Source organism: Notamacropus eugenii, chromosome 1, assembly GCF_028372415.1.
Source record: "Notamacropus eugenii isolate mMacEug1 chromosome 1, mMacEug1.pri_v2, whole genome shotgun sequence".
In the NCBI taxonomy this organism is placed as follows: Eukaryota; Metazoa; Chordata; class Mammalia; order Diprotodontia; family Macropodidae; genus Notamacropus; species Notamacropus eugenii.
The window spans coordinates 35,858,772-35,873,826 of record NC_092872.1 but is presented as its reverse complement, the minus strand read 5'-3'; the positions used below and the strand labels follow the sequence as shown (position 1 = coordinate 35,873,826).

Genomic DNA, 15,055 nt, shown 5'->3' with positions numbered 1-15,055 from the left:
GCATTTGAATTGAGCTCTAAAAGGAAGGCTAAGAATTCAACGGGTGAAGAAGGGTGAAGAAACCTCAGGGTAGAGAGACAAATGTAAGAGATGCAGTAGGAGATGTAAATCACGTCAGGAGACAAAGCATTTTAGTTTATCTGAAGTATAGAATATTTGGAGGGGAGGCATAAGAGATAAATCTGGGAAGGTAGGAATTATGCATAGGGCCTTCCAAGAAAATCACTGTCAAACCACCCATACAAATAGTGACTGAAAAGGAGAAAATTCTCAGGTTCATGGGAGGGATTGTTTAACAGCCAGATAAGAAGTACCTTCTCCACAGCAGGTACCTAACACCATAAGGCAACCAGTTTCTAAAATGGACTGAGAATAGTAAGCAGCCTTGCCAAAACTGTGAGCTTGATCCCTCAGTCACCTCAGAGAAGCTGTAAGTGGTAGAATTCTGAAGGGAAAAAAGAAACACTAAAAGAATGGATGATATCTTAAATAATAAGAGGGAGAAAATCAAAGGCCTGCCTCCAACTGAAAATTGTATTTGCAACTGAAGACCCATGGTTACTTACCTCTATGGATTTTTTTAAAAAATGTCTAAAAAATGTTTAAAAAAGCTACTGTTGTAGCTTTATGAATTTTTTCCTACTGTATATTATTCTATGTCATTGCATGTTTCACTGTAAGTACCATGAAAATCTTTCTTGAAACACCTAAAAAAGTTGCAAGTTCATTTCACAGAAACTAAGGTAGGGAAAAGATTGGAAACCTTTGATCCATAAAACAAATGGAAACAAAGGAAAAGGGAGAGGCAGTGGTAATGATTTCTCAAGGAAAACTGGAAACTGGTGAGAAACATGATGAGGCAGAGGGCACTAGGAATCAGTGATCAGATTAAATCATGGCTTACATTATTTTCCTTGACTGTGGATAGAAATCATTTGATTAATAAGACTACTTCATTGGATCTGTTGAATGGCAATAAATACTCTAAATTCCTCTTCGACTATTAACACTCTTAGCCACATCGCTCACTCCAGCACACAGGACAGACAATTAAAGACAACTTCCCCATAGGTCGATTGGCATTTGGTAACTCTTGTCTGTTTCGTGTGGAGGAAACAAACAAGCAGAAACCAAACCCAATTTGAAAGAGACCTCTTTTTTCTTTCCTTTTCCCAGAGAAACAGAACAATGGACCTAATACCTCAAATCTCTGGTTGCTGACTTTTTTCCCCTTTTTGTTCCAGACAATTTTCGGTCTTGGGTCTCCTGTTGCTTGGCAAATGAATGAAGCGACTCCTCCAGAGACCCCTGTCTGGTCAACGGGTGTTCGAGTAAATCTTGGAGGTGCTGAAACAAGAATATAAGAAGACCATCAGATGGAAGCCAGACACAATCATCTCTACTAGTCTCACCCACCCTCCTCAAAAAAAAAAAACAAAAAACAAAAAACAAAAAGCAACCACCTCAAAGGACAAACTACAAGGAACAAAACTGGGAAGCAGTAAGTTACCTTTGAGGGTAGTTTACAAAGAGGAAGGGGGTAACTTTCAGGTCAAGATATCTGTTAGTGCTTTTATTGCTGAAATCTGTACTAAGGCAGAGATCCAATAACATCCGAACAGCAACATCAAACATTAATTTTTATCACCATTATAAAAAAATCCAATTTGTTCTCTGTACCAAAATGAACTCATCAATCAAAGTGAATAAAATTCTAGCTCCATGCTTTGATGCTGCTATCAGGGCATGGCCAGAAAGCAGACTTGCTACTTCTGAGCTATTAAAATTAGTGACATTTCAGATAAATCCAAGAAAATTTTAAGGAGGCAAGAAATTACAGTGCCAAATTAAGAAGTATGACCAGAAACAGAAATAAGGAGACTGTGGTAGAAATGCCCTTGCCCATATATGGCAAACTCCCTTACCTGAAAGATAAACCCCAAATTGCACTGAAGGAGAAAAGGTCAAAAAACCTTAAAATTCATGGATAAGAGCATCGGCATTTTGGTTTGTTTATTTATTTAGTTGTTTTTAAGGATGATGAGAATAGAAGGGGAAAGATATAAAAATGCAAAAAAAAAATGGGTTACAAGAGATTAAAATGGATTTTTTCATTTAAAAATCCTCTTAAGTTTCTAAAGATTTGTCACCATTCTGTCAACTTAAAAAAATTATATAACTTGATCATTGCTTTCATTTATTTCAACAGATAAGTTTTTTTTCTTTTCAACCATCATCTTTGTTAGCATCTTATTTTTTAAGAAATGTCTCTAATTAAGTACCTTTGTTATGTATATGGTTAAAGCCACTGATTGAATAAGAATAGGATAGGAAAGAATGGCTAATAATTCTATGATCCCAAAACAAGGGGTTCCTTTACTTCTAATAAAATTATCCCAGGATGGCTTGATAATAATTCTGGGTGATTCCTCTTCATAAAGCTTCCTATCATCACTATTTTCCAGGAATCATAAATAAAGTCATCAATTGGAAATGTAGAAGGAGCATCCAACATTAGGTGTTCTGCCCAAAGGAAGGTGAAATTTTGATGGCTGAAATCTACCTAATTATCTTGGGGTACACTTCCTAGATTTCTTTCTTACATACCATGCCTTATGCCCAATTCACTCTGGCTGTCATTAATCAGACAATAGGTCAAGTACCACTTAATAGTTACTTTTTGACTCCTCCTGCCTCTGAGTGAACATAAATAGTAACTGCTTCTCTTTTGTCCAAATCCCTGAAGGTCTTCCTCCCTCAGTTTTGATTTTATTATTATTAAAGGAGCCATCCCTTGGCTCACTTCTTAAATAGGTCTATTCTTGAAATGAGTATTGCCTCACTTAAAGTGAGACCTTGGAAAGACCTCAGCTTAAAAAGACCAAAGTTTCCCATTGCATCCTGGACCATCTCCAGTTGTCCCAATCTATATCTAGCTGACCCAGATGGCTCTGAAGGAGAAAGTGAGGTTGGTGACTTTGCACAGTCCTCCCTCACTCAATTCCAATTCATTTGAAAGTCATGTCATCATCTTTCTGATGTCATTGTCCTCTTCAAGAATAAAGGACAAACCACAAAAACCACAAAACAAAATCATAGAATATTAGCTTTGGATAGTTCCTCAGAGGTCATTTAGCCCCACTTATATCTGAAGTATAAGTCCCAACTACCACAAACCTGACAGGTGTTAATTTATCCCTTGCTTAATTACCTAGGTGATGAGAAATTTACAGTCTACCAAAACAACCACTCTACTTTTAGAAAGCTCTGAATGTCTGAATTTTTTCTTCTTCTTACTATTGGTTCTAATACTGTCTTTTGGGATCAAGTAGAACAAATGCAATCCTTTCACATTACAGACCCTCAAATAGATGAAAAGAGCAATCATCTCTCCTCTGGGTTAAACATCAAATGCATTTTACATTTGTTTTAATGACCCCAGTATAGGATGAATTTGAATATGTTCACCTTCAGTTTCCCTCCTCTTGGGATACATTTTGTAATATCTTTAATAACACATGGTGCTGAGAACTCAACATGACATTCTAGGTATGGACTGACTAGGACATCTGTTTATTCTGGATACTATACTTCTATAAATGCAAATAGCCTATGATTGTTTTGGATGATGTCACATAGTTGACTCATACTGGGTACATGAGAAGTTGATTTTTTTCAACCCAACTGAAGGACATTACAGTGATCACTATTGAATTGTCTTATTAACCCCAGTCAACTATTTTAACATACAAAGATCTTTGAGGATACTGAGTCTTTCCAGCAACACATTAACCATCCTACCCAGCTTCCTGTTATTTGCAAAGCTGATTAGCGTACCATCTACATCTTTGCCCAAGCGAATGATGACAAAATTGACCAGAACATGGTGAAGAAGAATCTTGCATATTCCACCAGAAATATCTCTTCAGCTTGACACAAGTCTTTTAATTAATACACTTTTGGCTAGGTGTTTAACTAGCTCAGACTCCACTTATAATATCATTTAGTCTTTGCCTCTCTATTTTGTACACAAGAATATTATTAGATAATTTATTAAATACCTCCCTGAAATTCAGGTATACTATGATAAAAACATTCCTCTGATTTAGCAGTCTAGGAACCTTATTAAAAAAGTTACTCTGGCATGGCTTGTTCTTAATAAGTTTGTTTTAGCTTATTGTAATCGAATGTTCCCATATTGAGAACTTCTAAACCATCCCTATAAAGCTTTACAGACAGCTTGGTGGCACAGTAGATACAGTATTAAACTTGACATCTTGGAAGATTTGAGTTCAGAGTCAACTTCAGATGCTTGGGAGCTATGTAATACCTAGGCAAGTCACTTACAATCTGTTTGCCTCAGTTTCCTCATCTATGAAATAGCAATAATAAGAATCCTCCTCTTGCCTTCAGGTCACCTGGGACTAATTATTGGAGACGTCTGAGAACCTTAAGTATTTTCTATAGAAGAAGGAGAATGGATAACATCATCTCCATTGTTTCTTCCAAATGTAAAATTCAATGAGGTTTACATTTCGTTTCCATTTCAGGAGAGCATCTTTTCCAGGCTGGTACCAGATGAGATGTGTTGATTTTTGTATTATCAGCATTAATTGATTAAAACTGTTTATGCTGGTGAGAAGAGAGAAATCTCAAAGCTCCTGAGCCAGGACAGAAGTGTAAGAAAAGAAAATGACCTTCAATTAAACTAATTCCTTTTCCAGACCAATTCAAATACCTTCCTAGACAGTCCTCTTTTAAGATTTATAGGCAGTGCTGCAACCCAAGGGACAAAAGGCAACAAGAAGGGACATGCATGAGGAACTTTGTATATAGATAACCATTTTCTAAAACCAGCTGCAAGATAGCGTCTTACACGTCTCCAACCTTTGTTTGACTTTGGCGACCACTGAAAATCAATGATTAACATTCACTTGTTAATGCCCAAAATTTAAAGTATAATCATATAATTACAATTCCTAGAGATTCTTCTTTAAAAACAAAATGCATATATATATATACATATGTATGTATTATATCACATATACAAAACTTAACTTCTTATAGTCGCTATTTTGACCAAGGGGATCTAAATATCTCTATGGTTTCTTCTCCTGCCTTTTCCAATGCCTTAAATGATAGATGGGTGGATGGTATGGTCAAGGGTTAGGGACAAACCATTCTAATTTTTAATCCCTTTTCAAGACCCTATGGTGAGTTGAATTCTCCTGTTAAATTTTCTCAAAAGAATAAAATGATAGAGAAGCTAGGATATTAAAGCACATCTACTTCTCTACCTCACATTCTTTCCTTAAACCTGTTGCTATCTGGAGTTTATCCACATCACTTTGCTAAATTGTTCCTTTGATAATAACCAATAATCTTTAAGTCATAAAATCTGATTTTTCTCTGCCCACAACTATTGTAACCTTTCTACACCAAGTGATCACCACCATCTTTAAAGCTTTCTCCTTCCAGTGCTTCCATGATAAGGCACTGCTCTTGGTTTTCCTCCTGGCATTCTCATTGCCCCTTTTATGCCCCTTTTGATGGTTTCTTCTCCTAATCTTTCCTAATAAATGCAGGACTTCCCCAAAGCTTGGTTCTTGAACCTTTTAACACCCCATAGAAAACTCTAACCTGATGACCTCATTCATTCTCACGGCTTCAACTAGCTGACTCACATAATTGTCTTTCAAATCTGTATTTATAGTCCTGACCTTTCTCTAGAATTTTAGATCAGCACACCAGTTTTCCCACCTTGTGGGCCCTATGATGGTTGAATTTTTCCATCACACTTATAAGAAAAATCAAAAATAGAGGTCAGGACATGAATTATTGCCAATTGTCTTTCATTATCAGAGCACAATGGCACCTCCCTAGGACATTAAGACTCAATGGCTAGACAGAAAAATAAATGATCCATAAGATACTTGCTTTTCTTAGATGCTTTTCATGTCTTAAGTATAAATATGATTAGGAAATACCTTATGGGGTACTGAAGAATTCAAATTAATACCAAGGAAAGAAAGGTCCAAACCAGCTGCTTGCTAAATATTTGATAAAAGTAATAGCTAAAATTTCTATTTTACTTTAAATTTATTTTTCTCCTGCAAGCTTCACAATTACCTTGATGAGTTAGACGCTAATATTATCCCCATTTTACAAATGAGGAAACTAAGACAGAATTGATTTGCCAATGGTCATACAGTTGGTAAGGAAACTGAAGTGAAGTTGTACTGATGCCAAGCCCAGATCCTGATTATCCACTATGCCACACCCATTTAACCATCCTGCTAACACCTTGAAATGAATATATCTAAAAGAAAATGATTTGCTTTCTCTTCCAGAAGACTCTCCTTGATTTTCCTATCTCTCTTCTGAGGCTGATCTCCTACTGATCAAATGCAGAGTACTAGAGGGGTCGATTTACTATAAAGCCCCCAAAGTCAGTTTTTCTAAAAGCAAAAGTAAGAAACTAGAAAGTCTTAAATCTCTTCAGCTTTTTCACTAGAACTGTACCTCCCTACCTGTCCAAATAGAATATTAATGTTTCTAGATCTGGGGATATATATGTTAAAAAAACAAACAAACCAATAACCAAGAAACCTCTGCTGTGACGTTATGCTAATTTTGGAAACTTCACTGATTTTTTTATCATCTATGTCATCTACCCCATTTGTCAACTCCTGAAATTGAAATGATATGTATGAGCCAGTAAAGTGATCACAGGGTTCATCAACTGAGAGCAGAGAGACCTTATAAGATATCGAGCTGAACCTCTTCATTTACAGATAAGGAAATTGAAGCTTAGACAGTCTAAGTTGCACAGCTAATAATTGTCAGAAGCAGGTTATAAACCCAGATTGTCTTGACTCCAATTCCAGCACTCTATGAACTACACCAGAAGCCTGGACATTAAATCATGAAGAAAAGCCAACCCCCACCCCCCCAAAGAAAAAAAAAATTAATTCCTTCCCTCCTCCCATTCACCAAAATAACATAAAAATACAGGATCTCTTTTCTCTTTGAAAAGAGGTTAAAAATTCTAGAGTAGGCATCCCTCAACCTTGACCACACCATCCACACATCTACCATTTTAGGCACTTGGAAAAACTGGAGAAAAAAGCAGGGAAAGGTATCTAAGGATGACAGAATACAATATATGATTTTATTTTTAATTTCAAATTTACAATAGGGGAGGAAAATGAAAAGCCATCTATATTTTGGATCTAAATGTTCTATGAAAATACTATGGAAGAGAGGCACAGAAATAGTCTGGAGATGGAAAGAAAGGGCAAGAATCAGAGAAACAATATGTACTAAAGAAATCTATTTGGGAATCAGACAATAATCTCAGGGCTAAATGGTCAAAGCCTTCAGTTTTTAAATGTTGAATGATCAGCAGAGGGCCTAGTATGGCATATGGAGAGAAGAAATGTCACGAGGGGCAGAAAGTGAAACAGCTTTAGCTTCTCAGACCCCAGGATTCTGATAGGTGCCCTTCCATTATCACCATACAGTTAACTGCCCTTGTTATTGGCCTGTAGCTGCCAACTCTTGGCTTTGCAAAATGGATCTCTTCTCAAGCCAGATCTGACAAGTGAGGAGTATGATCTTCTATTGAACTAAAGCTAAAGAGCTCAAATTACTCTCAAGCCCTGAAAGTTTATTTTCTAAATGAAAAGTTGAGAGACGAAACATGCACATGAGTCAGGGCAGAAGCACGGATGTAATTTCAAAACGTGGGGGTGACATAAAGCTGTCTGTTTTCAAGGACTCGGCATTCTCTCGATGCATCCAGTAAATAACCAGTGGATAATCACCTCGGAGTACGGTTGTGCTTCATAAATCTTAACATGCTTTAGAAATGTTACTGGTTTCTGTTGGGACAAGTTATCTGACCCACCGCTTCTAAAGAAAGGCATGAACTGTTCAAAGGCTTTTCATTAGAGTGTACCATGAGATAGCCATGCCATTTGATGCTGATTACTAGGGGGAAAGTTTGTCAAACTAGACCCCAGTTTGGGGGCTCTCTAATGGTAAATACAATTACTGGAATGCCACAGTTCTTACTAATGTTAGGGCAAAGTCGATTCAGGATCAGCAAACTATTTATAACCTTCCTTGACAAACTGCTGAATTGAGCTTTAAAAAAAAAATAACAAAACACCTAGGCTATACACTTCATTAAACAGGCCCAGAGATCAATGTGTGAAGAGTTTTAATTCCATAAATACCATTCAACCATGAAAAAAGGGGTGTGGCCAATTACCAGGAACATTTTGAAGTATGAGCTTTCCTTAAACAGCCTGGCCATTGGTGTGTCTTAAAGCTAAATCATACCAAAGATCACAGGATGCAAAGATGAAAAGAAGAAATGAGGGTTCCATTTGTCTAATGTAATTCTAATGAATTAGATGCATCTGCGGACATCAGGAAATGTGGAGCGTGGGGAACAAAATTAACAGGCTGTAACTAATTGGTTTTGTTTCTTTTAGCTGATTAACATTTCTTTAAATAGTGCAATTTGTTTTTAAAGGGGATATCTGTCATAAGAAAATACTTTAAATCCTCAAAGAGGAAGGCTTAATCACAGTACAGGCTAGTTTAGAGAGAGACATAGTCCACATCTGCATCAATTCAACTAAGGTCAATAAACGTTAATTATGTGCCTAGTATGTGCCCTGTTATTGACACTCTTTTAGGAATTTCAATACCCATAAGAATATACAAACAGCTCTGAATTGATGAAAAGGCTATATGCCAAATGTTCACTTAGACATCAGTGTTTTCTCACAGAAACATTAAATATGCTAGCGAACACTCATAACAAATCACACACTTACACAGAGATGTACAGTTTACAAAGTACTTTCCTCACAACCACTTGTGAAGTAGGGCTAGTATTATCTATTCTGATTTTATAGATAAGAAAAGTGAGATTTATCCAGAGTTACATAGCTAGTAAGTGACAGTCAAGACTCCAAGTCAGTATATTCCCAAAGCCAGTGTTCCTTCCAATGCAACGTTTTACTATATGCACTATGATCTTGTATGCATGTATGTAGGCTACTTCTCCAAATGAAAATTCTTGAACAACCCCTATAACAGGGACAGCTACATGACCCCAGAATAACCTTACTTCTCCCTTAGACAATTATCAATCATCTCTAAACTGATCTCCCTACAATCTCCCAACCACAGTCTCTCTTTCCCTTCTAATCAATGCCTTACAACTCTTGTCACACTTGAGTGTTTCAAGGGATGGGGTCTATGACTTCATAGGTGAGACACTTACCGAACACACAGTGTTGACTGAAACACATCTTTTCATGCTGCCTAATTCCTGCAAATGGTCTCCTGTAAATCCTCTACTGGGGGTCCACCCAACCCTCTATTATGCTTTGTGACAACTCTGCAGAGTTTATACAGATTGCATATCTGTTATCTACCCAATGATCAATCTATTTTAAAAGGAATTAGATTTATAATTCCACTATAGTATTTAAACTTTACACATAGTTCTTTGCATGTTTTAAGTGAAATAATACTATTAGAAGGTGATTTCTCACATCCTCTAAATTTTCTGGTATGTCTCTTCATGGCTTGATAAGGAAACCCAATAATGGGGGCCTCATCCATGTTACCACAACATACAATGTAACTGAACTACATGAAGATGATAGTGAAGCAAAGATGATAGATGCTGCAGTTCCTTAGCCAGCCATGGTCCTCATGCGGAAGTATTTGCCTCATCCCAGGGCTTGGCATAAGTTTAAGAATTAAAATGTAATGGCTTCAAGTTATTTGATGGAAACCCTAAGATTTCCAAGTAAGTACACTCTTCTATTCCTCAGATTCCTCCCCTATAAAAAAAAAAAAGAATTAGACAATGGTTGCTAAGGGCCCCCTCTGCAAGGTGTTTTTCCTTCTTCCCTTCACCCTTAAATCTGGTGCCCTTCTTCTCAGATTGCTTTCCTCTTGTAATGTATTTATCTTGTATGTACAGAGTTGTTTGTATGCGGTTCCCACCACTGGAAGGTGAGCTCCATGAAGGCAGGAACCACCTTGGCCTTTGTGTATCCAATGTGTAGCACATTACTAAACTCTTAAAAATGTTTCTTGATTGATTTGCCTGCATGTCTTGTTTCATTAGATGCTATGACTTATCAAAACCAAAAAATGTCCATCCTTGAATCGCATCTTCATTTGCTAAGTATCTCTCTGAACTTAGGACCATCTCTTTGAACATAGGCTAGGCTCTGGACAACATAAACACATTCCATAAACACCCTCATCCAGGAAGCTGTTCTGGGTTGCTAGTTGGATATACCAAAAAACTTCCTCTCCACTGGCACACCTCCGAGAATCCAGGGTCTTTCATATCATGGGAAGGCACAAGTCAAGGACTGACCTGAAGGAATGGGGCATAATCACCTAATCATCCACTAGACTACAAAATTTTTCTGAGCTATTGATAGGAATCACTTAGGTCATCTGATTTAGGCCTAAGATACTCCCAGATTCTATGTGTTTACAGACATGAAATTTCAGCAAGGGAATATAAATGGTCCAAATTCATTCTTAGATAAAATCTACGAATTTGTGCTTCCCATTTCTTGTGGCAGACTCATGCATTCTTAATGAAAATATGTAACTCAGAGCGCTATTTAGTCTTTCATTCAACAGTTTTCACTTCAAGCCCTGGGGTTTTCTTGCTAGCTATTTATACATTCAAAATACACAGACTATGCACCAGTTTACATTCAATAGAGTGATGAAGGTCCTTATGCAGAAACAGATGAATGGCCACGTATTACATACAATTTCCCTCTATCATAGAGTGGAGATGCAGCCAAATGACATAAGATTTATTGGCTATTTTATATTTCCTCTAAATGGTAATATACTCAAAAAGCTATTAAACACAGCCACAGTATTTGACAAAAAGCAGTCTTACAGATCCCTCACCGTCCTTTTGGTAGATCTGGCTTTCAAAGCTGACTCATTTACATCCTTTGCTGCTAATTTACTCATTAATCATAATTTATCACATCAGTTGCGCTTATCATCGTTATAAGCAATCATTTCTCCTTAATTCTAACCTGTGCTTACCATGTACCTGCAAATTGGATCACACAGAAAAGTTAATTGGTTTCTTATTTCAAAAAGGATGAGAGAGTAAGTTTAATGGGGGAGGGTAGTAAAGGAGAAAAAAGAAACCCCTTTCCAAAGTGACTTAAAATCCTCATACTACTTAATAACAATGGAACACATTAACAATGGTGACCAGGGTGGGTATACTTGAGACATCATAGTGTGGTGGAAAGATACATAGATTATAACTATTAGTATTTATCTAATTAAAGAAATATCCTTTCTTCTTTTTTCTCCCTGTTTCATCACAACTTGAATCACAGCAATTGTTACAAGTATTACCAGAATTTGGAAAAAGGCAGTAACACTGGTAGTGCTATCTTTAGAACTGACTAGTTTTTCAGATATTTTATATATATGATCACAGTAATGATCTATAGATGGAAGCAGCCTTAGAGGTCACTTCATCCAAACTCCACCCACCTCTATATTATAGATGGAAAGCTGAGGGTCAGAGAGGACGCAGGATTTTCCCAAGGTCATGGAAGAAATATGAGGCAAATGGACTAATCAAATTCAGGTCTCCTGACTCCAAATCCAGAAATCTTTCCAGTGAACCTCATATCGTGTATTTGTAGTTAGGGTTACAAAACCCTTGAAGGGAAAAGTAGTTACACCATTTACTTGCAGAGATAACAAAAATGTGTGTGTTCACAAGGTCATAAGACAGGCAAAAGTGCTGCTGTTAGACAGAACATATGGTAGGTTTTATCATATGTAAATTATTTTAGATAAAAGGAAAAAAAACATGGATTATTCAGATTCATGAAAATGTTTCTATAGAAATAGACGTTGTGCCAACCAAGCTGGCAAGAAACATGCAGACATCATGGTAAGACCAGTGTTTAAAGCTCATTACAATAAACCTCAGTACAACAATGAGGAGTGCCTTTGGGATGCACCATCTGTGAGAAAGTGGGGAATATTTCCAACTGGACAACACTTTGAGAAATGTTCATATAACTCAATTCATAAAGCATTTATTAAATACCTGCTATATGCAAGGGACCAAGGATATGGAAGACAACATGAAACAACAGCCCTTGCCCTCAAGATTCTTCCACAGAACTTGAGGAATACAGTATCTACTCCTCTTTTTAGGCTCTTCTAGGCTCTAGTACCACTTCCTTTAAAAGGCCTTTCTTGATTTACCCAGTATTACCCTCTCCTTAACCCCAAGAACATCACTTTGTACTTAATTTGTTTATATACTGGAACATTTACTTATCTATGAATATTCTGTAGGCTCCTAGGAGACAGGGGCTTTTTAAACTGGTATCTTCCGAGCTTAGCACAGTGCCTGACACAAAGAAGGTATTTAATTAATGCTTAACTAAGTAAAGGACGTACATCATAATTTGAGAAGAAGGAGGGATGGGGCACTAATATCTAAGGAGAACAAGAAAGGGGATGGCCTATGAACTGAGCAGTAGAAAGGGTGCTGTGATTATAGTGAGGAAAACCTGAGTTCCAATCTGGCCTCACTTGCTAGCTAGATGATCCTGGGAAAGTCAACTTCTGGGTGCTTACGTTTCCTGAACTGTAAAATGGGGATCATAACTGCACCTACCTCCCAAGGTTTTTGTGAAGATCAAATGAAATAATGTTTGTAAAGCACTGAGCCCAGTGTCTGACTCACAGTAGGGGCTGAATAAATACTAATCTCCCTCCTTCTCTTTCCCTAAGCATTAAGAACACTAGAAATACTGAGAGATGGGAATGGATTCCAGGGTTGAAGAACAACCTATTCATGAATTCTGAAGCAAAATTTCATTGTTCAAACACATCCTATATATATATATATATATATATATATATATATATACATATATATATATATATATATATATATACACACATATATATGTATATATGTACGTATATATATATATATACACATATATATGTATATATATACGTATATATACAATTCGCTTTTTCAAGGTCAGCTTTGCTACTGTTTGTTATTTTGAAGTTCAGTTCAGGAGTTGTTAATACTACAGAACTGGAATTTAAGAATATTTGAAAGGATCAGGCTGCATCAAATGGCAGTGCATATTTTCCTTTTTATCTTTAAAGCAAACAAAAAAGCAGGGTAAAAAAATTTATTTCCATGTAAAATTACAATATCCTTTGTGAAACTGACATGCTTCCTCTCCACTTTCCAATAGGAGCTTTGCTTGGTTTTGTCTCTACGGAAAATGATGCCCCATCCAGGAGAAGCAGATCGCCTGAAATCTCATCATCATGTTCACTGACTCAGATCTGGATACTCAACATGCTTTCCATTCCCTCTCAAACTCTCCCATTTGATTGGAAGGCTGGAGGGTAGAGCACGAACGCCCTCACAGAGACTTCCTTTAGAGAGGGCTGCAATGTGACTTCATTTTGCATTTCCCAGCGGTGTAACTATGTTTGGTTTCATGCCCCTATACCAGGCAATCTGTGGTCACCACCCCTCCACCCACTTTTCAGTTTTTTTATGTGTTTTCTCCCCCCATTAAGAGCATAAATTCCTTGAGGGCAAGAACTATCTGTTGCTTTTTTGTATCCCCAGAGCTTAGCACAACGTGGGACACGTAGTAGGAGCTTAACAAATACTTATTGAACTACTGAGCTTTCTGGTGTTATTGAGTAAACAAGCAGCTGTGTGTTCTGTTTCTTGAATGTATAAAAAAGCAGATAAAATATCAATTGCTTTCTTTGTAAGGTTGTTATGAGAATCAAAAGATACATACATTCATGTATAATGATTCAAAAACAGCAGTGAATGTAAAAATAATTCATCTCTTTATAGTGCTTTAAAGTTTACAAAGGGCAAGTGTTATTATCCCATTTTACAGATAAGCAAACTGCTGGAAAGGGCAAGACATTATGCCCGGTGACTACAAATTCAGGATTTTTCCATTTTGTTACTCTGTCTTACGAAAAAACCTTGAAAGTCACAAAACATTTTATTAAAATAAGCAATTAGAATAATAGATTCCTGATGAAGACTAGAATCAGAGAGTCTCACCCTAACATCTATCACTAGTATTTACTTTGTGTTGTGTTCATGACTGAGCAAGTCACTTGCGCAGTGACACATATTTCTTCCTTGGTAAGATAGGGTTGAAAATACCTATGTTAACTATACCTTATGGGTTGTTTGTGAAAGGTTTCTTTTATAAATCAGAAAGTGATGTGGATATGTAAGCTATGAATTCTTCAGATTCGCTCATCTCAGTGACATGGGTATCCTATCCACCAAGAGAAGTTACAACTCTTCACATATCTTCTTGCCCCAGATAGTTCATGTTCCTCCACAGATCCTTCATAGGCTATCTATCCAATGTGCTAGAGGTCTCATTCTGGCTATTCAACGTGTCTTGGGGAATAGTAGAAGATGTGAGCTGTCTGCCTATCTGTTATCTCCCTCTCAAATTACACAACCAGTCCTACCTCTCCTTGTCATAATTTCCTGGATGATGTTCCTTAAACCACTTCTTGCAAGCAAGTAACCACTGGAAATATGCTAGGCTTGCTTCAGCAGCACGTATACTAAAACAGGAGATATGTTTCAGCCTATTTGTGTCCACCATGTGTTCCTCCACTGTCTTGTGGGTCATCTACTACTTTGGTTTTTTGGAGATGGTAGCATTCCAAGATTGACAACCATGCAGCATCACCAGGACAACATTTGTGTTTAAAAACAAACAAACAAAATGGATGTTTCAAGTAGCTATGTTACTGAGACCACCTAGTATTTATGCTTCATAAATTAAAAGAACATATATACACCTAAACACATATATATTAGACATATACATATGTGTATATGTTTATACATTAAAAACCATACTTTTGATGTGGTTCATTCAATTTATAGTTTCTTAAAAAGAAAAGCATTTGCTTC

The 15,055-nt window shown here is 36.8% G+C and overlaps 1 protein-coding gene across 8 annotated transcripts in view; it reads right to left on the bottom strand.

Moving 5' to 3' along the window:
* Positions 1 to 15,055, bottom strand: part of PTPRD (protein tyrosine phosphatase receptor type D) — a 934,659-nt gene that overhangs the window by 350,180 nt on the left and 569,424 nt on the right. For all 8 annotated transcript variants that reach the window (XM_072596637.1, XM_072596633.1, XM_072596674.1 and 5 more), the window contains one exon: positions 1,202 to 1,347. In XM_072596637.1, the coding sequence (XP_072452738.1) occupies positions 1,202 to 1,347 (146 nt within the window). The remainder of the gene's footprint in view (positions 1 to 1,201; positions 1,348 to 15,055) is intronic.